Source organism: Musca autumnalis, unplaced genomic scaffold (assembly GCF_047663935.1).
Source record: "Musca autumnalis isolate F117 unplaced genomic scaffold, ASM4766393v1 scaffold_2, whole genome shotgun sequence".
NCBI classification, from domain to species: Eukaryota; Metazoa; Arthropoda; class Insecta; order Diptera; family Muscidae; genus Musca; species Musca autumnalis.
The window spans coordinates 31,771,691-31,796,944 of record NW_027411755.1 but is presented as its reverse complement, the minus strand read 5'-3'; the positions used below and the strand labels follow the sequence as shown (position 1 = coordinate 31,796,944).

The 25,254-nt window shown below is 32.2% G+C and overlaps 1 protein-coding gene across 6 annotated transcripts in view; it reads left to right on the top strand.

Moving 5' to 3' along the window:
• Positions 1–25,254, top strand: part of Pkg21D (Protein kinase, cGMP-dependent at 21D) — a 173,192-nt gene that overhangs the window by 118,939 nt on the left and 28,999 nt on the right. For all 6 annotated transcript variants that reach the window (XM_073967496.1, XM_073967493.1, XM_073967495.1 and 3 more), the window contains 2 exons: positions 12,774–14,681; positions 18,042–18,530. In XM_073967496.1, the coding sequence (XP_073823597.1) occupies positions 12,861–14,681; positions 18,042–18,530 (2,310 nt within the window). In that variant the 5' untranslated portion in view covers positions 12,774–12,860. The remainder of the gene's footprint in view (positions 1–12,773; positions 14,682–18,041; positions 18,531–25,254) is intronic.

Genomic DNA, 25,254 nt, shown 5'->3' with positions numbered 1-25,254 from the left:
CTGGCATGTCATCCTTTTAGCATCTTCATCGATGAATTTTATATGAGCGTGGACCCCAAAAGATGCTATTCATTTTTGGATCCAAAGCATATCATTTACACGAATGCTTTGACATGTCATTTTCACCATTGCTTTGGCATGTCATTTCCACCAATGCTTTGGCATGTCATTTTCACCAACACTTTGCAATGACATTATCATTACGACGAGAGTTTTAACAACGTTTTTTGTGATATCGAGTCTCCGACAACATCAAGCCTATTGTAAATAATTAATCTTATATATTTAGAAAAATGTGTATAAATAAAAACACAAAATTCATCTCTATTGGATCGACGGAATGGGTTCAAATGTTGATGAAAAGATCGGATCTTTCACGACTTCCTTTGCATGGGTTCAAATGCTGATGAAAAGATCGGATCTTTCACGACTTCCTTTGCATTGGTTCAAATGCTAATGAGAAGATCGGATCTTTCACGACTTCGTTTGAACCAATGCAAAAGATGCCATGAAATCACGTCTTCGCATGGAACCCCATCCTTCAAATTTTGCTGGGAAGATATTGAAAAGGTCAGACGAAAGACTTTTTCCTTGTCTGAAACTTCGTTGGGTATGCTCAAGTTCCAATCGTCAGGCATGTGCTCTTCCTGCTGTACTATGACCTTACAATTTTATTTTTTTCGTATTGTCTCTATCTGTTTCTTTTTTTATTCCTTGTTTATTCCGTTTGGGAACATAGGACTTCTAAAAAATTATTCAAATTTAATGTATTATGACATAATACTTTTATTTGTTCAAATGACTGGTTTATCTTCTTCAGTTCTGCATACAATATTCTACGCCTCTCTATCTGTTACCAGGTTATTATGACGATATGTTATCGGGACAAAGAGTGATTACATTTAACTATTGCATTAGTTGAGTGGAGTATGCTGTGGATGTCTGCTGAGATTATAGATTTCCGATATACAGTTTTCGCTCATATTTTTTCGCTAAATTCAGTCAGTATCACAAAATGATATCTAAACCTAGACGTCTGGATGTTTAAACCTCGTGCTGGAGCTAATTCTTTGCTTCCGCGAAGTATCAGCCGCACTCCGTTATGGAGGCTAAATTTACCAAGAGTTGGGCCAATAATATTCTCTTTTTTCATATTTGCATTAAAATTGCCTAAGTTGACAGAGCATCGATCATATGTTTTCTCAAGTCTCTCGTAAAAATATTATTTTGGAATTAGATTTAACAAACGATTTGTACCAAATAAAACAGGTTTCGTTTAAGAATACGGTTCTGCAATGCTTTATTTACTCTTATTCATAACCGACTTTAATTACGAAGCACACAACTTTCCTTCTCTACTAAGCACACAGCTTTCATTTACTTCTTTAACCGACTGTTTACTTTAAAATACAACTAGCTGGCTGTTCCCAATCTCCTGGTATTTATATTCCGCCGGTTTTCCTTGTTGAAGTTTCTAGGGCATCTGGAAGAACCAATTATGGTACGTCGTACAGCAAATACGGCCTTGGGCCCTAAACACACAATTCCAACCGTAATGCACAGAGGAGACTCTGTTATGGTATGGGGTCGTATGAGTGCTTCCGGTTTAAAGAATCTTCTCTTTATCGAAGGAATTAACAATAAGATGTGTTATTTAAACCTTCTGAAGGATAATTTGAAATATAGAGCTGAAAAAAATGGGATTGGTGAGAACATTCCAATTTTACTAAGATATGACCCCAAGGGAAAAATCACACATTTTTCGAGAATGGATGCTATATAACTGTCCAAAAGTGATTTAAACACCTCCCCGATCCCCGGATTTGAATCCTATGGGCAATTTATAGAGTATTTTGGAGACAAATATAAGAAGTCATAACATCTAAAGTATAGGAACACTGAAAAATGTCTTGCAAGGAGAATGTGGAAAAATGCAGATCTCTTGCCCTAGAAATTTTGTTAAATCTTTGACAAAAAGGCTAAAAGCTATAAAGGATAACAAAGGATGTCACACCAAGTGCTAAAACCCTAAGAAATCCTTTTTGTTTCATAAAACTTTTAGAGTGGATACTTTTCACTGTCAGGTAGAAATCGATGTTGTTTAACAATTTTTATTTTTTTATCTAAATTTACCCGAATTTCGTTAATTTTATTTTATAATATTTATGTTAAGGCCCTAATGTAAAAATATAAAAAAGAACAAAATAATTTTCATTAATCTATTCTTAGCAATAGAAGTTTTAATGAAAGAAACTGAAGTGGATACTTTTGACTGTGATTCACTGTATGTATCTTGTACATTTATAGCAAAATAGGTTGAACATAGGGATAGGTAATGGAAAGCAATAATCGATTTTTCGACTTTTCGATTTTGGTCTAAAACTAAAAATGCGATTTTTCTGTCTTGCGATTATGTCATTTGTCTTAAAACTCGACTTTCCACTTTTTCATAACCGCAGAAAATCGATTATAATCGACTATTTGTCGATTTTCGAGTTTTCTTTTGAAACTGTAAAACCGCCAAAAGTGTAAAAGCGCCAAGTCCACAATCTATGGACAAACACGAAAATCGATCACAAGATAATCGATTATGCGATTTTCTCTCCACACAAAAGTCGACTACGATTTTTAGATTTTTGACTGCAAAAAGTCGATTAATCGATTTACCGAAAGTCGACTTACCTATCCCTAGTTGAACATTACGGTCGCTAAATGGAAATGACTGTATCCTTAAATTTTGTGCGGTTCGGAATCTGTGGGCCAGAATAAGAGAAAAAAGTATAAAAATCTAAAAATTTCAAAAGTTTTTGGTTATTTTCGCATTTAAGAACCGTTCATAGACATTTCGTATATTCCAGAAAGTTATTTGCTGATATCTTTGCTATATTATTGTGATTGATTGTTTTCTTGAATTTTTAACGGTTTAGTATCTATGGAACGGAAACCCAGAAAAGAGGATAAAAATGATTTTTTTTTTGCTATTTTGGACATTAAGAACCGTTTCTACAGGGTTCGTAGGTTCTAAAAAGTTGTTTATTGAGATTTAAGGAAGATTTTTCCTGTTGGTTCTTTGCTTCAATTTTAATCAGTTTGATTTCTGTAGATTAGAAACAGAGAAAAAATTATAATGGAAATTTGACCTTGAAGAAGAGGTCGAATATATTTTATCTGTTCACAATTATTATTTTTTAGGACTAGCGCTACAACTTTGCTTCCACCAGTAATTCCAAATTCTAAGCGGTTTAGAAGATTTGTGCCTGACAAAATGATCCCTTTTGTCATCAAAGCCTAAGGTCTTTGGGGGCCCATAACCGCGAAAATTGAAGTAATAGGGAAAAATGCCGGGACACCTATCTTCTTATTTTTAGTCGTCTATCACGCTGCGGTGTGAAAATATGTATGGTTAATAATTTTCGTGCCTCACAGTGTAATTTTTTGTTTTGTATGCCTTTTTCACTTACGCAATAGTTTTCAATGATTTCCAGTTTCCCCTCATGGTGTGTGTGTGTGTTCATCCACAAAAATTCCTCTTAAATTCACAGATTAATTCTTCTGATTGTTTTTATACATAGTAGCAACTAGTTGCCTATTGTCGAAGTTCATTTAATAATTCAAATTAAAACAAGTAAGAACGGCGTTAAGTTCGGCCTGGTCGAACTTGTTATACCCTCCACCACAAGTTGTATTAAAGTAAAATGGAATAATTAGTTTCCTTTCGTGTATGAAGAAGACTTAATACTAAATTTCTGCAATTTCGGTAAAACAATGTGAGGCACCTTTCTATGTGGGCTATTTCAAAACGTCGCTCTATAACGACAAATTTCTGACGGAAGGTTTTTAGACTCAAAGAAGACTAAATACCAAATTTCCTATATTTCGGTAAGATAATGTGGCTAAATCTTAAAAACAAGTAAGAACAGACTATAGTCGGACGGGGCCGACCATGTGATACCCTATACCACTAAACGCGTCTTCTTGGGATAAAGTTATAAGATGTGCATTAGAAATTTTACCAATTTTCACACAAAAGTTTTGATCAATTTAACCCGCTAAATATTATCCGATCATACCGTTGACTTGCACGCTACTTCTTCATCTCAAACCAAAACTACGTTTAAAATTTCGCGCCGATCGGACTATTATTGCGACCTACAGAGCGGCTACAAAATCGAGCAAAAATTTAGTTTTTGGTCCATTTCATCCCTTTAACATTTCACGATCATCGCCAAAAACTAATCAGTTCTATTCTGGTCCAAACCCGACCTCCATACTAAATTTCGTGACAATCGGTCCATAATTGCGGCCTCTAGCTTGATTACAATTTTTAATGGACGGACAGACGGACGGACGGACGGACGGACGGACGGACACACATCGCTAAATCGCTTTATCTCGTCGAGATATGAAGTTTGGTATACCACATGAGGGGTCTACGACGAATATTTCGCGGCGTTACATGAATTTTTGGGAAAACAAACTTATTATACCCTTTTCCACATTGTGGTATAGGGTATAAATACCGAAAATCAAGAAGCACGCTTCTATGGGGATATAGGAAGACGTGGACCTATACTGATAATACTCTTCTGGAATATTTTATAACTCTTGGAAGACTAAATAACGAATTTCAGCCATTTTGGTGCGATATTGACGTCACAATCTTCAGTATTACGAAAATCGGGAGGTACCGTTCTAAGGGGGCTATATCGAAACGTGGACTTATACCGACGAATGTTAGTCGGAAATGGGGCAATATGAAAGCGTGGACCTGTACAGACAAATTTCTGGCGAACAGTTTTATATCACATTGAAGACTAAATACCAAATTTCAGCCATTTTGGTGGAATATTGAAGCCACAACCTTCAAAATACGGAAAATCGGGAGGTACCTTTCCACGGGGGCTATATGAAGGCGTGGACCCATACAGACAAATTTAAAGGGGAAGTTTGAGTACCCCCAACGAAGTCTAAATACCAAATTTCAGCCATTTCGGTGGAATATTGGGGCCACAACGTTCAAAATAACGAAAATCGGGAGGTACCGTTCTATGGGGGCTATATGAAGGCATGGACCGATACCGACAAAGTTCTGGGGGAAAGTTTTATACCACCAATGTAGACTAAGTACCAAATTTCGGCCATTTCGGTGTGATAATGAAGCTAAAACCTTCAAAATATTGAAAATCGGGAGGTACCGTTCTATGGGGGCTATATGAAGGCGTGGACCGACACCGACAAAATTCTGGGGGAAAGTTTTGTACCCCTAAAGAAGACTACGTACCAAATTTCAGCCATTTTGGTAGGATAATGAAGCTAAAAACTTAAAAATACCGAAAATCGGGAGGTTCCGTTCTATGGGGGCTATATCAAAACGTGGACCGATATATCCCATTTTCAATACCACCCATCCTGCAAGGAATAAAAACTTCTGTACCAAATATTGACTCTCTATCTTTAAAATTGCGAGCTGTATCTTGATTTCAACAGACAGACGGACGGACGGACAGACGGACATGGTTAAATCGACATAGAATTTTATGCTGATCAATAATATATATACTTTATAGGGTATAGGACGAATATTTCGATGTGTTAAAAACGGAATGGCAAATTTAATTATTCCCTCCATATGGTGGAGGGTATAAATACTGTAGGAGGGCACAACAAAATGTTCTTTTTAAATTTTACGATAAACGCTAAATAGACAACACTGACCTTTGTTAAAACTACATGTGCCTAAAAGTATGCTCCGGTTAAGTTGTAAAGCAACATAGTGTATGTTTACATCAGACAATTTTTTTGCGAAAATTGTCTGGTGATGTGAGATGGTGTTTAGAGTTAAGGGGTTCTTATATTCATCACCCCTCTCTCGAAATAAACATTTTCTGAACATCTTCAATTCCCATCCTATACTCGATATCGATAATTAGAAATCGAAAAATTTAAATTACAATACTGGCTTGAAAGAAAATACTTCTGGGATCGCAAAAGGTATTCTCTGAATGTTCTCTATGAAACTGCATTATTTTATTGTGAATTTTTATTTTATATTTCCGGCGATTGCAAATGTTCTCAGAGAATATGTTAGCTCAGGATTGCTCACCGAGTATATTCCTGGTAGTGGAATTGCTCAGTTTCGCATTTAGTCTCTCTTAAGTTGTCAAAAACTTCTTCGCATGTGCGTCTAAAAATTATTAGCGGTAGCGGTTATCTAAGATGTCATTCAAAAACTAGTTAAAATTTTGTTTTGTTGTTATTTATTTTTTTTTTTTTTTTCTTTTCAACAAATGCCGTCATTTTGTCTATTGAATTCTAAAAATACATTTTTAATTTGCACATCTCGCTCTCAACACCAAACCATACTAACCCCCAAGTCACACTTCGTACAGCAGCAGCGTCAGCAACCACAAATCAAAACAGAAATCACAAAAACCTAAATAAACAAATTGTTTGCTCTTGATACATTTAGTTTGCAATACATAAATGCCATAATATGTGAATGGTAACCAAAGCTAAATTTAGCATAGGGTCTCCAGAGCCAAGCTGAGAAGAAAGAAAGAAAAAAAAAACAAACAAACAAACGAAATGATATTAGGAATCACATCAAACAAAGTCGAACTTAAAATTTGAAATTCACATTTGAGATGAGATACATAGATGTTGATGCTGTTTGCCGCCAGACATGCTCCACCCGTCCGTTGTCATCAGGTCTTTTGTTGACTTTCGTTGCTTCGTGTTGCTGTTATTCAAAGAATATTTGATTTAATTAACATATCTATGTTATTCATGACATTTTTTTTACTTTTTTGTCAAAATACGCCATTTGACCAAAATTTGTCGTGTGGAATTAATTTTGTATTTGTTATTGTCCTTTAATAGTATTATTATACGGATGATACAAAAGGCAATTATTAGGTAAAAGACTTGGTAGGATTTATCCAAGACAATCACCTAAACTTAAGTCCAGAAAAATGGTCTCAAAATTCTAGTGAATTTAAAATTATTTTTTTCTAAAACGTGGATTTTTTAAAATAATTTTTCCAAAACTTGAATTTTTTAAAATTGCTTTTTCAAAACGTGGATTTTTTTAAAAATTATTTTTTTTTTCAAAACGTGGATTTTTTAAAATAATTTTTCCAAAACTTGAATTTTTTAAAATTGCTTTTTCAAAACGTGGATTTTTTTAAAAATTATTTTTTTTCAAAACGTGGATTTTTTAAAAATTATTTTTTTTTTAAAACGTGGATTTTTTTAAAAATGATTTTTTTTTCAAAACGTGGATTTTTTAAAAATTGCTATTTCAAGACGTGGATTTTTTAATATTTATTTTTTTTCAAAACGTAGATATTTTAAATTAATTTCGATTTAATTTAATCGTGGATTTTTTAACTTCATTTATATTTAAGTTTTGCAAAACATGGATTTTTTAATTTAATTTTTTCAAAACGTGGATTTTTTTAATTTAATTTAAATTTAATTTTCTCAAAACGTGGATTTTTTCAAATGTGTTTTTTTTAATTTAATTTAAATTTAATTTTTTCAAAACGTGGATTTTTTTCAAATTTAGATTTTTTTTTCAAATGTCTATTTTTTAAAATGAATTTAGATTTATTTTAGAACTTTGTAATTTGTTATAGAAGTTTCTATTACTCCTAGGATTGCAAACGGGCTATATCGGTCCACGTTTTAATATAGCCCCCCTAGAACGGTACCAACCGATTTTCGGTATTTAGAAGGTTTTAGCTTAATTATCACAGCGAAATGGCTAAAATTTGGTTCTTAGTCTTCATTTGAGGTATAAAACTTTGTCGGTATATATAGGTACACGCCTCCATTTAACCCCCATAGAACGGTACCTCCGGATATCGGGTATTTTCAAGGTTGTGGCCACCATAATCCACCGAAATGGTTTGGTTCCTAGTCTTCATTTGAGGTATAAAACTTTCCATATAAAATTTGTCGGTACAGGTCCACCCCTTCATTTAACCCCCATAGGACGGTACCTCCGGATTTCCGGTATTTTGATGTTTGTGGCATCAATAATCCACTGAAATGGCTGATATTTTGTAATTAGTCTTAATTTTAGGTATAAAACTTTGCTTATGAAATTTGTAGGCATAGGTCCACGCCTTCATATAATCCCCATAGAACAATACCCCCCATTTTCGGTATTTTGAAGGTTGTAGCCACAATAATCCACTGAAATGGCTGAAATTTGGAACTTAGTTTTCATTTGAGGTATAAAACTTTCCATATGAATTTTGTCAGCATAGGTCCAGGCCTTCATATAGCCCCCATGTAAGGTTACCTCCGTATTTCCGGTATTTTGAAGTTTGTGCCATCAATGATCCACTGAAATGGCTAAAATTTGGTATTTATTCTTCATTTGAGGTATAAAACTTTCCACATGAAATTTGTCGGTATAGGACCACGTCTTTATATAGCACCCATAGAACAATACCCCCCGATTTTCGGTATTTTGAAGGTTGTGGCCTCAATATTCCTATGAAATGGCTGAAATTTGGTATTTAGTCTTCGTTGGGGATTTACAACTTTCCCCCAGAAATTTTTCGTTACCAGTTCACGCCTTATGATAGCCCCCATACCTCCCTATTTTCGTAATTCTAAGGGTTGTGACGTCAATATCCCACCAAAATGACTGAAATTTGTTATTTAGTCTTTCATGGGGTTATAAAATCCAGAAGACAGTTATCCAGAAGACAGTTATCAGTATAGGTCCACGTCTTCCTATATCCCCCATAGAAGCGAACCTCTTGATTTTCGGTATTTGGAAATTTTAGCCACATTATATTACTAGGCGTTTACACAAGACAGACTGTCTACAAATACAACTCTGATTTACTAACACATATATACATTTGTCGGCTGTCTCCCAGCTGTCCATCATTTTTTCACAGACAGTGGGGTTAACAAATTTTTAACATTTTTGTTAAAAAGAAGTCAGATGATAATTGAAATGTGTTGAAAACAAAAGAACATAGAGAAAAATAAAATATGTGAACAGGAAACAAAACGAAATCGACGATTTTCATTCAAAATTTGACAACTGTTTTTGAAGTTGTCTTGACGCCCACGTCACACAGGCAAGTTTTGGGTTTTTGACAATCAATACATGTACTCAACTGTCCTGTCATTTGTAAACGCAGGTGTACCGAAATATCGGAAGTTTGGTATTTAGTCTTCTTTGAATCTAAAAACTTTCCGCCAGAAATGTATCGGTATAGATCGAAGTTTTGATGTAGCCCCATAGAACGGTTTAAAATTAATTTTTTTCAAAGCGTGAATTTTTCAAAACTAATTTTTTCAAAACGTAAATATGTATTTTTTTAAAGAGTATTTTTTTTTCAAAACGTTGATTTTTTTAAAAATTATTTATTCAAAACGTAGATTTTTAATTTTTTTTCAAAACGTGATTTTTTTAAATTATTTTTATAAGGGTTGGCGTATTTTATTTGGGATGACGACTTCAATTTTGCTTTTCAAAATAGTCAGGTTTTTATTTGTTTTTTTTTTTTTCAAAACGTAGATTCTTTATATTAATCTAGATTTTTTCAAAGAGCGTGGATTTTTAAATTTATGTAGATCTATTTTTTTCAAGACGTTTTTTTTTTAATTTGGATTTTTTAAATTAATTTGGATTTAATTTTTTCAAAACGTTTTTATGAGGGTTGGCGTTTTTAGTTGGGATGACGACTTCAATTTTGCTTTTAAAAATAGTGAGGTTTTAATTTAGATTTTTCAAAACGTTTATATTTAAGTTTTGCAAAACGTGGATTTTTTAAATTAATTTAGTTTTATTTTTTTCAAAACGTGGATTTTTAAATTAATTTAGATTTAATTTTTTCAAAACGTGAATTTTTAAATTAATTTAGATTTTATTTTTTCAAAACGTGGATTTTTAAATCAATTTAGATTTTATTTTTTCAAAACGTAAATTTTTAAATTAATTTAGATTTTATTTTTTCAAAACGTAAATTTTTAAATTAATTTAGATTTTATTTTTTCTGAACGTGGATTTTTTCAAATGTGGATTATTTTTAAAATAATTTAGATTTAATATTTTTCAGAACGTGGATTTTTTAAATGCGGTTTTTTAAGTTAATGTAGATCTATATTTTTTTTCAAAACTTTTTTTTTAATTTGGATTTTTTAAATTAATTTAGATTTAATTTTTTCAAAACGTTTTTTTTTTAATTTGGATTTTTCAAATTAGTTTGATTTATTTTTAAACGTAGATTTTTATCATTAATTTAGACTTATATTTTCAAATCGTGGATTTTTTTAAATTAATTTATATTTACTTTTTTAAAGTGGGTTTTTTAATTAATTTAGATTTTTTAAATTAATTTCGTGGAGTTTTAAATTAAGATTTAATTTTCTCAAAACGTAAATTTCTTAAATTAATAAAATTTAATTTTTTCAAAACGTGGATTTCCTGTATTAGTTAAAATTTAATGGATTTTTTAATATTAATTTTGATTTATTTTTTTAATAACGTGGATTTTTTAAATTAATTTAGATCTAATTTTTTCAGAACGTGGATCATTTTAAATTAATTTAATTGGAAAACATTTGGATTTTTTCAAAACGTGGAGTTTTTTGTGAAAACGTGGATATTTTAAAATTATTTTTAAAAGCCTGGATTTTTTAAATTATTTTTTAAAATCACTTTTTCATTTTTAAAAACGTGGATTTTTTTAAATTACTTTTTCAATTTAATTGGAAAAAAGTTGGATTTTTTCAAAATGGGCAGTTTTTACAAAATGTTTTGTGAAAACGTGGACATTTTAAAATTATTTTTAAAAACCTGGATTTTTTAAATTATTTTTTAAGACGCGCCTTTTTATTTTTAAAAACGTGTATTTTTTAATTACTTTTTCAGTACCGGGTTTTTATGATTTTTTATTTTTTAACATGTATTTTAAAAAATAATTTTCTAAAACGTGGATTATTTATTTTTTTAAATTTTTAAAAATGTTTTTTTTTTCAAAACGTTATTTTTTAAACATTTTTCATTGGAATACCATAGTCTAGGCTTTGAGCTAAATCAAGAAAATCAGCAGATAAAAAGAAAAGAATGATTGATCTCTCTCTAAACAACAGAGATATACCCTCCGACAGAGATATACCCTCAGCCGGTGTAAATTGAAACACTTTTTTCCCCAAAAAACTTATGTATTTAGGGGGTTTCAAAATTTTGGACGAAAGAACCGACAAAAATGTTGATTAGGATTAAAGTTCAAAAGTTTTTCGGAGGAGTTACTAAAAGGAATGGACCGACATAGACCATGGGGGTGCCATAGGGGGCTTTTACACCCTTCGGGCTGTTTCCTCAAGAACTATGGACTTGCTCCTGAAAAAACTTTTACCATCGTAATTGAGGCAGCGAATGCAAGTTGCTCCAACAAAAATCAAAGTGATTCGATAGCAGGTCTTAAAGTGAACTTATTCGAAATTTTGTGTGGGAGGTACCGGATGGAGTGGACAAATATAGTCCATATTTTAACCTTTAAGTTTGGGCAAAATATTACGGAAGTAAAAAATTGAAACGAATCGGTTCATCCGTTCGAGAGTTATCGTGCGCACCAGCCAGCCAGACAGACAGACGGACGGACATTGCTCAATCGACTCCAAATTGTCTGAAACACATTTCGTCCAAACATACTTGGGCTCTAAAACCATTATTTCGATGAGGCACATTTTGCCCGTATGAAAGTGTATATACCCTCGTTAGAATAAATGCTGAGGGTATAAAAAGGGGGTCCTTTTTTAGAAAATGATTGATCTATTTTTATAGCATTGAGCCAGGACAAGTCAATCAACTAATAAAAGAGATTATTTCCATTCACAGATATGATAGATTTCTCTCCAAAGAATAGATCCACTGTTTCCAACATGTAATATCGGTTCGCAGAAAGGCAATTCTTTTATTGAAGTAGTGCGTCAATCTAGCTCCCTCTATACGTCACATTCGACAACAACCCCAACCTGTTGAGAAAAATTATAGACTTTGTCCACTCACGCGAAGGCCATAACCATCGGAGAACCACAATCTAGACATTGCGTCCATAAAAAGGGGGTGAATCCATTAAGAGACAGTGATAGGTTTCTCTTTAAAATTAGATTCACTATGTCGTATTCTCTGGTTAGCTTTACCTGGCGTTTGCACACAGGCAATTTTGCTAAGTCAATAGCAAAGATACGAACCATTTTCACCAATGCATTCACATAACTTTCGCAATACATATTTAAAAATTTGTTAATGTATTGTTGAAAAAGGTTTCTATTTTTGCTATTGTCTGTCCAAAACCTGTCGTTTGTACACGGATGTTAATTTAATATGTTCCTTGTTTAAGGTAAATGTCTTTGCTTGTGTGGTTAGTGTCTTAGAGTTGACAATTTCTCCAACAGGTGGCGTTGAAACTAATATAAAGTATTTAGCTTTTGGTGGAGGCTGATAAATGGACTCAGATTGGCATTCTTTCTATTTTACACTAGTCAGAGGAATATTTAAGGGCTGCTAAATTCGCGAATCCAATCCACTCAAATTTTGCAAGAAATAAGTTATACATACGTCAGCAATAATTCCTTATTTTAAATTCATATTTTTGTACAAAAATATTCATAATAGAATTGCAGATTCTTGTTACTTTAGATGCTGTTTTAAGTCCTATCTCTCCCTATATTGCCCCTCGATAATAATTTTCCTTCTATTAATTGAAGCTTCTTTCTCCCTCTTTTTTTCATTTCAGATGTTGCTGTTTCCTCGTTAGCTTAAAATTTCCTCCTGCTTTCCGTCCAAACACGACGAAAATTTTCAAAACTCCACCTCTTCTGAAATGGCTACCAAATCTGTTAGTCCCACAAAAACCATTGTTGCAGCTGTAACCGATTTAATGGAAGAATCTCGTAAATTTAAAGAAAATATTGAAATACAAAAACAGACGGTTATGGAACATGCCATAGCTATGCACCATGAAAAACTCACAAGAACACCGCCGCTCAGCACTTCAATGAATACCTTACAAGTTCCGCAAATGAATAAAATGCCCACAGAACAGCCACAAGATTCCCAGCTGTTGGAGAGTACAACAAAACGAAATCCTAAAATAGGTGTATCAAGGTCTCAAGATGATGATTATAGTCAAGAAGTGGAGGAACAAAATTATGGTCGGGTAACACCAATATCCTATGCTTCGGCAATTGCTGGTGTAACACCACCAGCCGCAATTACGTCACGCAGTGGTGGCCTCAGCTCTGTGGGTGCCTCGAGAGCCTCTAACTTTCGTATGAAATTTCGCAAAAGTCATACCTGTGGCAGCCTCTTTGCCAAGTGTAACTGTGCAGAAGTAACGTCATCGACAACAGCAATACGCCCAGCAAATCCCATTATAACGGGACAAATCACAAGCTCACGTGCCATATCAATTGATAAGAATTTAAATTCTGCCGCCACAACCACGACAACGGCTACCATACATAATTACCAACAACAACAATGTATGCATTTGTCAATATCACCCTCTTCAAATACAGAATCATCATTGGCCTCATCCCTCTCCGATACAGCCGGTACTAAATTAACCAGTTCGGGTATATATTCTCTTTCGACACAAACATCATCCGCCACCTCAGCTTATTTATCACGTGAAGAGAGTCTTACGGCAAGCTTTGATACTCATTTACTCTCTCCATCTTCGGCAGCAGCAGCACCAGCAACATTGGGTGAGATGATAAGTGGTGGTGGAGAATCTGCTAAAAGCTTGGCAACCACAACAACATCAAACACAACAACAGCCGCAGCAGCAGCAACAAATAATTCCTCAACGCTCGCCAAACAAGTTGTTAGTCCGGATACGGAGCTCGCGTCGTTAGCACGTTCCAAAGCCCAACCAATACCGCGAATCTCTTCACCGCCTGCTGTGGGTTTTGAATATTCCGCTGCTGCTGGCTCATCGTCAAGATCTTCACCGCTGACGGTGGTGTCGTCGCGTAAATCGGATGCAGTACAAAAATCAAAGAAACTTTTTCAATCCTATTCTCATCCCGACACAGACTTTATTTTTACCGATGAAAATAAACACCCCTCGAGGGAGTCGCTGCAACATTTACTAAGTCCCCAGCAACAGAGCCAGGAGACAGTGATAACTTCCCGCGGTGGTCGTGTGGAAATAAAACAACCCAAAAGATCTTCCTCACCGAATATAGGACATTTTCAAGTTTTAGATGTTGCCGTACATCCCGATATTCTAGTGAAAATCTCTCCCAAGCATTCGCCGTTGTGTGAACCGCGTCGCGCCCACGAATCCCCATTAGCCGCCAGATCAACGCAACAAAGGCGTAGGCTATTGCAACGTTCTCATGAAGTTGATTCGGGTGGATCAACATCAGAATCTGAAAAATCTGTAGATGTAAAGTCGCCAACAGATTTAAAATCACCGCTAAGTACCAAGCCTCAACTAGCTCAAAGTCCGTTGTTAACTGCGAAACGTTTGCAATTGCAAAACTCCGTATCCTCTTCGGCATCGGATGATTCTACATTTAATGCGGCACAAAAATATTTTGCTGAAAGTGGTATTTTGGGACCGGTACCTAGTTCGGCGACACATTTGATAAGGAAGACATCGAAAATACTGCAGGACGCCAATGTTATTGAACAGGTGAGTTAAATTTGTTTAGGGTGACATGTATTATTGGCTTTGAGAAACTATGGCAAGCAGGCAGATGGGTGGGTGTCTTTACTAAGGTAGATTCTCCAGCAGAGGGCGTTGTAGGTGACTTTGAGGAATCGTGGACTTTATAAAGGGTTTTGTTTTCAAAGACTTAGAAAAGAAAGAATATTTTTACAGAATATTTTTCGAAGTCTAAGGAAAACGTGGATTTATTAAAGAATATTTTTTTCAAAGCCTTAACGAAACGTGGATTTATTAAAGAATATTTTTTCAAAGCTTTAACGAAACGTGGATTTATTAAAGAATATTTTTTCAAAGCCTTAGGGAAACGTGGATTTATTAAAGAATATTTTTTCAAAGCCTTAGGGAAACGTGGATTTATTAAAGAATATTTTTTCAAAGCCTTAGGGAAACGTGGATTTAATAAAGAATATTTTTTCAAAGCCTTAGGGAAACGTGGATTTATTAAAGAATATTTTTTCAAAGCCTTAGGGAAACGTGGATTTATTAAAGAATTTTTTTCAAAGCCTTAGGGAAACGTGGATTTATTAAAGAATATTTTTTCAAAGCCTTAGGGAAACGTGGATTTATTAAAGAACATTTTTTCAAAGCCTTAGGGAAACGTGGATTTATTAAAGAATATTTTTTCAAAGCCTTAACGAAACGTGGATTTATTAAAGAATACTTTTTCAAAGCCTTAACGAAACGTGGATTTATTAAAGAATATTTTTTCAAAGCCTTAACGAAACGTGGATTTATTAAAGAATACTTTTTCAAAGCCTTAACGAAACGTGGATTTATTAAAGAATATTTTTTCAAAGCCTTAACGAAACGTGGATTTATTAAAGAATATTTTTTCAAAGCCTTAACGAAACGTGGATTTATTAAAGAATATTTTTTCAAAGCCTTAACGAAACGTGGATTTATTAAAGAATATTTTTTCAAAGCCTTAACGAAACGTGGATTTATTAAAGAATATTTTTCCAAAGCCTTAAAGAAACGTAGATTTATTATAGAATATTTTTCCAAAGCCTTAAAGAAACGTAGATTTATTAAAGAATATTTTTCCAAAGCCTTAAAGAAACGTGGATTTATTAAACGAAATTTTTTAAAGCCTTAGGGAAAACGTGGTTTTATTGAAGAATATTTTTTCAAAGCCTTAGGGAAACGTGTATTTATTAAAGAATATTTTTTCAAAGCCTTAGGGAAACGTGGATTTATTAAAGAATATTTTTTCAAAGCCTTAAAGAAACGTGGATTTATTAAAGAATATTTTTTCAAAACCTTAAAGAAACGTGGATTCATTAAACGAAATTTTTTAAAGCCTTAGGGAAAACGTGGTTTTATTGAAGAATATTTTTTCAAAGCCTTAGGGAAACGTGTATTTATTAAAGAATATTTTTTCAAAGCCTTAGGGAAACGTGGATTTATTAAAGAATATTTTTTCAAAGCCTTAACGAAACGTGGATTTATTAAAGAATATTTTTTCAAAGCCTTAACGAAACGTGGATTTATTAAAGAATATTTTTTCAAAGCCTTAACGAAACGTGGATTTATTAAAGAATATTTTTTCAAAGCCTTAACGAAACGTGGATTTATTAAAGAATATTTTTTCAAAGCCTTAACGAAACGTGGATTTATTAAAGAATATTTTTTCAAAGCCTTAACGAAACGTGGATTTATTAAAGAATATTTTTTCAAAGCCTTAACGAAACGTGGATTTATTAAAGAATATTTTTTCAAAGCCTTAACGAAACGTGGATTTATTAAAGAATATTTTTTCAAAGCCTTAACGAAACGTGGATTTATTAAAGAATATTTTTTCAAAGCCTTAACGAAACGTGGATTTATTAAAGAATATTTTTTCAAAGCCTTAACGAAACGTGGATTTATTAAAGAATATTTTTTCAAAGCCTTAACGAAACTTGGATTTATTAAAGAATATTTTTTCAAAGCCTTAACGAAACGTGGATTTATTAAAGAATATTTTTTCAAAGCCTTAACGAAACGTGGATTTATTAAAGAATATTTTTTCAAAGCCTTAACGAAACGTGGATTTATTAAAGAATATTTTTTCAAAGCCTTAACGAAACGTGGATTTATTAAAGAATATTTTTTCAAAGCCTTAACGAAACGTGGATTTATTAAAGAATATTTTTTCAAAGCCTTAACGAAACGTGGATTTATTAAAGAATATTTTTTCAAAGCCTTAACGAAACGTGGATTTATTAAAGAATATTTTTTCAAAGCCTTAACGAAACGTGGATTTATTAAAGAATATTTTTTCAAAGCCTTAACGAAACGTGGATTTATTAAAGAATATTTTTTCAAAGCCTTAACGAAACGTGGATTTATTAAAGAATATTTTTTCAAAGCCTTAACGAAACGTGGATTTATTAAAGAATATTTTTTCAAAGCCTTAACGAAACGTGGATTTATTAAAGAATATTTTTTCAAAGCCTTAACGAAACGTGGATTTATTAAAGAATATTTTTTCAAAGCCTTAACGAAACGTGGATTTATTAAAGAATATTTTTTCAAAGCCTTAACGAAACGTGGATTTATTAAAGAATATTTTTTCAAAGCCTTAACGAAACGTGGATTTATTAAAGAATATTTTTTCAAAGCCTTAACGAAACGTGGATTTATTAAAGAATATTTTTTCAAAGCCTTAACGAAACGTGGATTTATTAAAGAATATTTTTTCAAAGCCTTAACGAAACGTGGATTTATTAAAGAATATTTTTTCAAAGCCTTAGGGAAACGTGGATTTATTAAAGAATATTTTTTCAAAGCCTTAAAGAAATGTGGATTTATTAAAGAATATTTTTTCAAAACCTTAAAGAAACGTGGATTTATTAAAGAATATTTTTTCAAAACCTTAAAGAAACGTGGATTTATTGAAGAATATTTTTTCAAAGCCTTAGATTTATTGAAGAATATTTTTTCAAAGCCTTAGGGAAACGTGGACTTATTAAAGAATATTTTTTCAAAGCCTTAGGGAAACGTGGTTTTATTTAAGAATATTTTTTTCAAAGTCTTAGGGAAACGTGGTTTTATTAAAGAATATTTTTTTCAAAGTCTTAGGGAAACGTGGTTTTATTAAAGAATATTTTTTTCAAAGTATTTAGGAGGCGTGTACTTAGGTAAACAATTGCTGGGGTGACATCTATTATTGACTTCTAAAACGCTTGAATGCGATTGTTGGGTGGGTGTCTTTACTAAGGTAATTTTCCCAGATGAGGTCGTTGCAGTTGACTTTGAAAATAATGTAATACTAATAAATAGACAGTTCTGAATTTATTAAAGAATATTTTATAATTTCTTTTGTTTTTATTTCCTTTTCAGATTCGTAAAACATCTATGATTTTACGCTCGAATCCCAGTGGCAATACTGTGGCTAGTGCTAATCAAACAACAACGTCACCAACAGCTATCAATGCCAGTGTAATGCCAAAGACAAATAACAACAGCAATTCCAATAACGGGGCCACAAACTACAACGATAACATCATTGCTGCTGCATCCTCACCAAACCTAACACTGAAACTACAGAGCAATGTCGGTGGTGGTGCTATGATAAGTTGTAGTACTTCATCATCGGCAGCAACACAACAGCCTGGTCTTATCTATTCACCTCCCTCACCCCAGTCACCGCATACAATGGCCACCAAGTGTGGTTTCAGTCCGAATGTCACTACACAAAGTTGCAGTGTCATCGATGACAAGGATGCACAAATTAAAAGCTTACAAGGCGAAATTGTCTCACTTAAAGATGTGATAAAATCTCGTGATGCTGAGATTGTAAAGCTGCGAAGGGAAATACACAAGTTGAAGGTAAGTGGACAAAAGGAAGGAAGGAAGGAAAGAACATAAAAATTGATAAGCCATTAAATTTTACAATGGAGGAAATTTGTCTATGGATTGGTTTAAGAGAAACGTTCTATGATACGGAAAGGAAATTACAGCAGAATGTATTTTTTCAAAGCGAAATCGGCTCTAGAGGAAGGATAGTTCCATGGGTTGAAAGAGCCAAATATGAACAATAGAAACCCATTTCTCTGTGACAAAATATTATATTGCCATAAGCACCTGATGTATAAATGGGCCCTTAATTCTCAAAAGAAACTGTAGAAAACTATATTGAACAATAACGTGTTTCTGAAAATCTGTTTTGAATCATAAGCTAAAAAAATATAGTTTGACCAGGAAAAAATTAGTGTAAATTACTTTTTAATTTAATAATACCTTGGGCTACTGTGCTACGTTGTTGTTTGCGTTCTCATATCTTTCGTATCGAAAAAAACTCAAAAATAAATTGCAAATGTCAATAAAAATGCACGTGCTGTGCTATTAATTTGCATTAATTTGTAATGACCTTCATAATATAAAATACAAAATATTGATTTAAAAAGATAGGGTTAAACGTAGATGCAGCTACATAAGAAAATATAAATTTTCTCAAGGAAAATTCAAGCTGCAATGTAGATTTATTGAAGGATATTTAGAATTTACAAGATAGGATGGATTTTTCCAGGTCATATGACCAGGCTTTGGAAGATCCAAAGAGGTCTTATGTCCCTAGAAGACCGCAAGGCTGTTCTGTCTATACAATATCTTAAGAAGTTTTCTAGGTCTATAGAAGACCTTAAAAGGTCCTTTGCCTAAAAAAGATATTTTGTCTAAGCGATCTCTTAGTGAATAGTTGAGTAAAATTTGTTTGGGGTGACATCTACTGTTGAATAGTTGGCAGTAAGGGGACAGTGGTAGGAGTCTTTACTAAGAAAGTTTCGCTAGACGATGGCGTTGCACGTAACATGGAAAAGAATTTAATAGGTTTAGAGGTGTACTTTATATAGAGTTTTGTGTTTAAAGATCTCGAGAAACGTAGATTTATTAAGGAATGTTTTTCAAAGGCTAGAGAAACGTGAATTTTTAAAAGAATATTTTTTCAAACACCTAGTGAAACGTGGATTTACTAAGGAATATTTTTTAAGGCCTAGAGAAACGTGTATTTACTAAGGAATATATTTTCAAAGGCCTAGAGAATCGTGGATTTTTTAAAGGAATATTTTATATTTTATCAAAGGCTTACAGAAGTGGATTTTTTTAAAGAATATTTTATCAAAGGCTTACAGAAGTGGATTTTTTAAGGAATATTTTTCAAAGGCCTAGAGAGAGGTGGATTTATTATGGAATATTTTTTAAATGCCTGGAAAAATTCGGATTTATTAAGGAATATTTTTCAAAGACCTAGAGAAACATGGATTTATTAAGGAATACTTTTACAAAGGCCTAGAGAAACAAGGATTTATTAAAGAATATGGACCTCAAGAGATCTTTTGTCTATGGGATCTCTTAGCGAATCGTTGAGTAAAATTTGTTTTGGGTGACATCTACTGTTGAATAGTTGACAGTAAGGGGACATTGGTAGGTGTCTTTACTAAGAAAGTTTGGCAGATTATGGCGTTGCACGTAACATGGAAAATAATTTAATAGGTTTAGAGGAAATATGTACTTTATAAAGTCTTTTGTGTTTAAAGATCTCGAGAAACGTGGATTTATTAAGGAATATTATTCAAAGACTAGAGAAACGTGGATTTTTGAAGGAATATTTTTTCAAACACCTAGTGTAGCGTGGATTTATTAAGGAATATTTTTTCCAAGGCCTAGAGAAACGTGGATTTTTAAAGGAATTTTTTTTCCAAGGCTTAGAGAAACGTGCATTTTTAAAGGAATATTTTATCAAAGTCTTACAGAAGTGGATTTTTTAAGGAATATTTTTCAAAGGCCCAGAGAAACGTGGATTTAATAAGGAATAATTTTTAAAGGCCTGGAAAAATGTGTATTTATTAAGGAATATTTTTTCAAAGGCCTTAAGAAACGTGGATTTATTAAGTAATATTTTTCAAAGGCCTAGCGAAATGTGGACTTATTAAGGAATATTTTTTCTAAGGCCTAGAGAAATGTGGATTTGTTAAGGAATATTTTTTAAAGGCTTCCTCTATTTTTTAAAGGAATTAGGAAACGTGGATTTATTAAGCAATATTTGTCAAAGGCCTAGAGAAATGTGGATTTATTAAGGACTATTTTTTAAAGGCCTGGAAAAATGTGGATTTATTAAGGAATATTTTTCAAAGGCCTAGAGAAATGTGGATTATAAAGGAATATTTTTTCAAAGGCCTAGAGAAACATGGATTTATTAAGGAATATTTTTTCTAAGGCCTAGAGAAATGTGGATTTATTAAGGAATATTTTTCAAAGGCCTAGAGAAACCTGGATTTATTAAGGTATATTTTTCAAAGGCCTAGAGAAACGTGGATTTATTAAAGTAAATTTTTCAAAGGCCTAGAGAAACGTGGACTATCTGTTGAAAACCTTATGAAGTATTCTGTCTATACAAAACCTCAAAATATCGTCTGTCTATGGGATGTCCTACGTAATAGGTGAATAAAAATTGTTTGGGGTGACATCTATTGTTGATTTCGGGAATAGTTGTCATTAAGGGGACAGTGGTTTTTGTCCTTACTAAGGAAATTTCGCCAGATGATGGCGTAGCAGGTTACATGGAAAAGAACCTAATATATAGGCTTAGAGAAAACATGGACTTTATAAAGACTATTGTTTTCAAAGAGCTAAAGAAACTTGAATTTATTAAGGAATATTTTATTAAAGGCCTAGAGAAACGTGGACTTGTTAAGGAATATTTTTGTAAAGGACTAGAGGAACGGGGATTTACTAAGGAATATTTTTTTAAAGGCCTAGAGAAACGTGGATTTGTTAAGGAATATTTTTTCAAAGGCCTAGAGAAACGTGGATTCAAAGAATATTTTTTTAAAGGCCTAGAGAAACGTGGATTTATTAAGGAATATTTTGTCAAAGGCCTGGAGAAACATGGATTTATTAAGGAATATTTTTTCAAAGGTCTAGAGAAACGTGGATTTATGAAGGAATATTTTTTCAAAGGTCTAGAGAAACTTGAATTTATTAGGGAATATTTTATTAAAGGCCTAGAGAAACGTGGACTTGTTAAGGAGTATTTTTGTAAAGAACTAGAGGAACGGGGATTTATTAAGAAATATTTTTTTAAAGGCCTAGAGAAACGTGGATTTATTAAGGAATATTTTTTCAAAGGTCTAGAGAAACGTGGATTCAAAGAATATTTTTTTAAAGGCCTAGAGAAACGTGGATTTATTAAGGAATATTTTGTCAAAGGCCTGGAGAAACATGGATTTATTAAGAATATTTTTTCAAAGACCTAGAGAAACGTGGATTTATAAAAGAATATATTTTCAAAGACCTAGAGAAACATGGATTTGTTAAGGAATATTTTTTCAAAGGTCTAGAGAAACGTGGATTTATTATGGAATATTTTTTAAAAGGTCTAGAGAAACGTGGATTTATTAAGGAATATTTTTTAAAAGGTCTAGAGAAACGTGGATTTATTAAAGAATATTTTTTCAAAGGTCTAGAGAAACGTGGATTTATTAAGGAATATTTTTTAAAAGGTCTAGAGAAACGTGGATTTATTAAGGAATATTTTTTAAAAGGTCTAGAGAAACGTGGATTTATTAAAGAATATTTTTTCAAAGGTCTAGAGAAAGTGGATTTATTAAGGAATATTTTTTCCAAGGTCTAGAGAAGATCCCAGTAGATCTTTTTCCCATAGTTTGCATCTTCGGTCATTGAACCACAATAAATCTTCTGCATAAGAGGTTTACGCCTTATCCGTTTGAATAAAAAACCAATATGGTTGTACTCTTCGATATGAAAAATTAAATACCACAAAACATCATTGTTGTGGTTTAGATTATAAATACAACTTTGGGTCAGAAATATCTCGATCAGTGGCCATAAACAAAAACAATTTTTTTTATATAAAATTATAAAATTTATTTACCTAAAAAATACAATCGTTTTTCCTAGAAACTTCCCGCTACATTTGTTATATTAAATTAAATATTAATATAAACAATTAACACATTTTGTTAGAAATTTATCTTAAAGTTAGGTGATATGTACTCGGCTGTGGACTTTAAACGTTGTTGTTGTTTTTCTGTGTAGTGGATATTATTTTTATTACACACCCCCTCAAAGTACATAATCTATTTCCTTCAAAGTTTTGTATCCAAAAAAATGATACTGTTGTTGACAATAATAATTTGTTATATATATTTTTTATAATATTACTGAGATTGTTCATTGCTTTAGCTTATACCGTATGTCGTATGTAGCAAAAATACCAGTCATATACAATGTTTGGTTACTTAGTTTATATCTTTATGAGGTGTTTTATTGTAGTTCAAAATAGCATTCAACATCTATGAGGGTCACAAGTTTGCCTATCTTTGTGTAAATAGTAAATTTTTTCGGCTAGGTTTTGTTTTGAATGGAATGAAAAATCTTCAATGGGAGGTAATGAATAGTTTATTTTAAATATTCGAGAAGGATGATGACCAATATGTAATACTCATATTGAAAATTAGTTCATTTTTAGGTGAGGTTAACAAATATGATGAGCTGTGACGGAAGTTAATTTTTTATGTGCTCTATTTTTTACATATGAAAATGTAGGTTTTTTGTTATTTTTTAAATAAACAAAAAGTGTAAATATAACCAATTAATATGTTGAATTACGTTGACATATTTATGTATTTTTGAGAACACAAACAAATCAGCCACACCTGTAAAATTTGATTAGACCTTTCGGTCGAACATCAATGAAAAGACAGTTCAACTTTCAATGATGGGTATTCTATTCGATGACGTTTTCGTTTCCTATGAGTGGTCATTATGACTTTCTATGAGGAGACCTCTTGCTCTTTTATGAAACTACGTGGTTGTCGTTATCTGAAGACCTTCTTACCTTCTATAAGAAGATTTTTGCATATTCTATAAGAAAAACTTCTAGTCTTTAATGAGAGGGCCTTCTGCTCATCTATGAGAAGTGCTCCTGGCCTTCTGCAATAAGACTTTCTGGTCTTCTATGAAAAGATTTTCTGGTATTTTACTCTATGCAACACTACAACATCGGTTTTTATGGCTCATCTAAACCGGGATAAAACCACTTTTTGGCATTTATGAGCCCTTTTTCTGAGAAACGAATACGAATTTGGCCTAGCTGTCTTTAGCAATAATGTAGCCTTCAACTAGTAGAACTTATCCGTTGAATAGACCACATAAGAAAAACTACATCTTGGGCATCAAAATTGATAAAATATATAAGATTTTACAAAATTTCTGGAATTCTGGTCGATATCAGCTAAACTATTGGGAGTTGAATCAAGTAACCGTTTACAAAAATCTTCGGAATAATGTTATCATGCTTATATCATGTTGTTTCAGCGGTATTTTCTACACAGAAACAAAATCGGCGATAAAAAATAATTATTATATTGACGAAATTTGATAAAATTATTTGATACAATAAAATTTTAATATTGACTAAAATATTTATCAATTTTTAAATATTGAACTGATAAAATATTTCACATATTGACATATCAAGCAGAATGTTGAATATTTTGTTAAATATTTTTGTCAATAGGTGAAATATTTTATCATTTGTATTTTTACTTTGTGATCAAATAATTTTATTGAATTTTGTCAATATGAAAATTTTTTTTATCGCCGGAAAATCGATAAATTTTTGATTGAATCTTTGAATTTTATTATCAAACGGCTTAAATTGTTTTCTGTGTATCATATCTTTTACAGCACTTATTTCGCACAGTGCAGTTTATTTTCGCATTTGGGATATCACCACATTATTGACATATTTATTAAATTGTCGTTGAAAAAGAAATACTAAAAACAACGTGAACAGTTTTGGAGATATGGTGCGAAATGTATACATATTTTGCAGTTTTTAGATATAATATAAAATATTTTATTCTTGCCCTTATCTACAAATTTGGTTTAGAGGTCGGAAAGAGATTCGCACTGGTTCCAGAGAAAACTTTCTTTAAAAAAATCCACGCGCCTTAAAAGTTTCTTTAAAAACCTACGTTCCTTATAAATATCCATTAAAAAGTCTACGTGCCTTAAATATTTTATTAAAAATCTACGTTCGTTAAAAATATCCATTATAGAATTCACGTTCCTTAAAAATATTCATTAAAAAGCTACGTTCCTTAAAAATATCCATTAAAAAATCCACGTGCTTTAAAAATATTCATTAAAAATCCACGTGCTTTAAAAATATACATTAAAAAATCCACATGTTCTGCAAATATTCCTTACCAAGTCCGCGTGTCTCGAAAATATTCCTATTCTTACCTCAAAAATATTCTTTAAAAAATCCAAAATCAAAATCAAATCAAAAATCAAATCCAAAATCAAAAATTTTCCTTAACAAATCCACGTACATTTAAAATTTTCCTTAACAAATCCACGTACCTTGAACATATGTTTAAAAATCCACGTGCCTCAAAAATATTCTTTGAAAGATCCACGTTCCTCAAAAATATTTTTTAAAAATCCACGTGTCTTAAAAATATTCCTTAAAAAATCCACAGGCCTTACAAATATTCTTTAAAAATCCAAAGGCCTTATAAATATT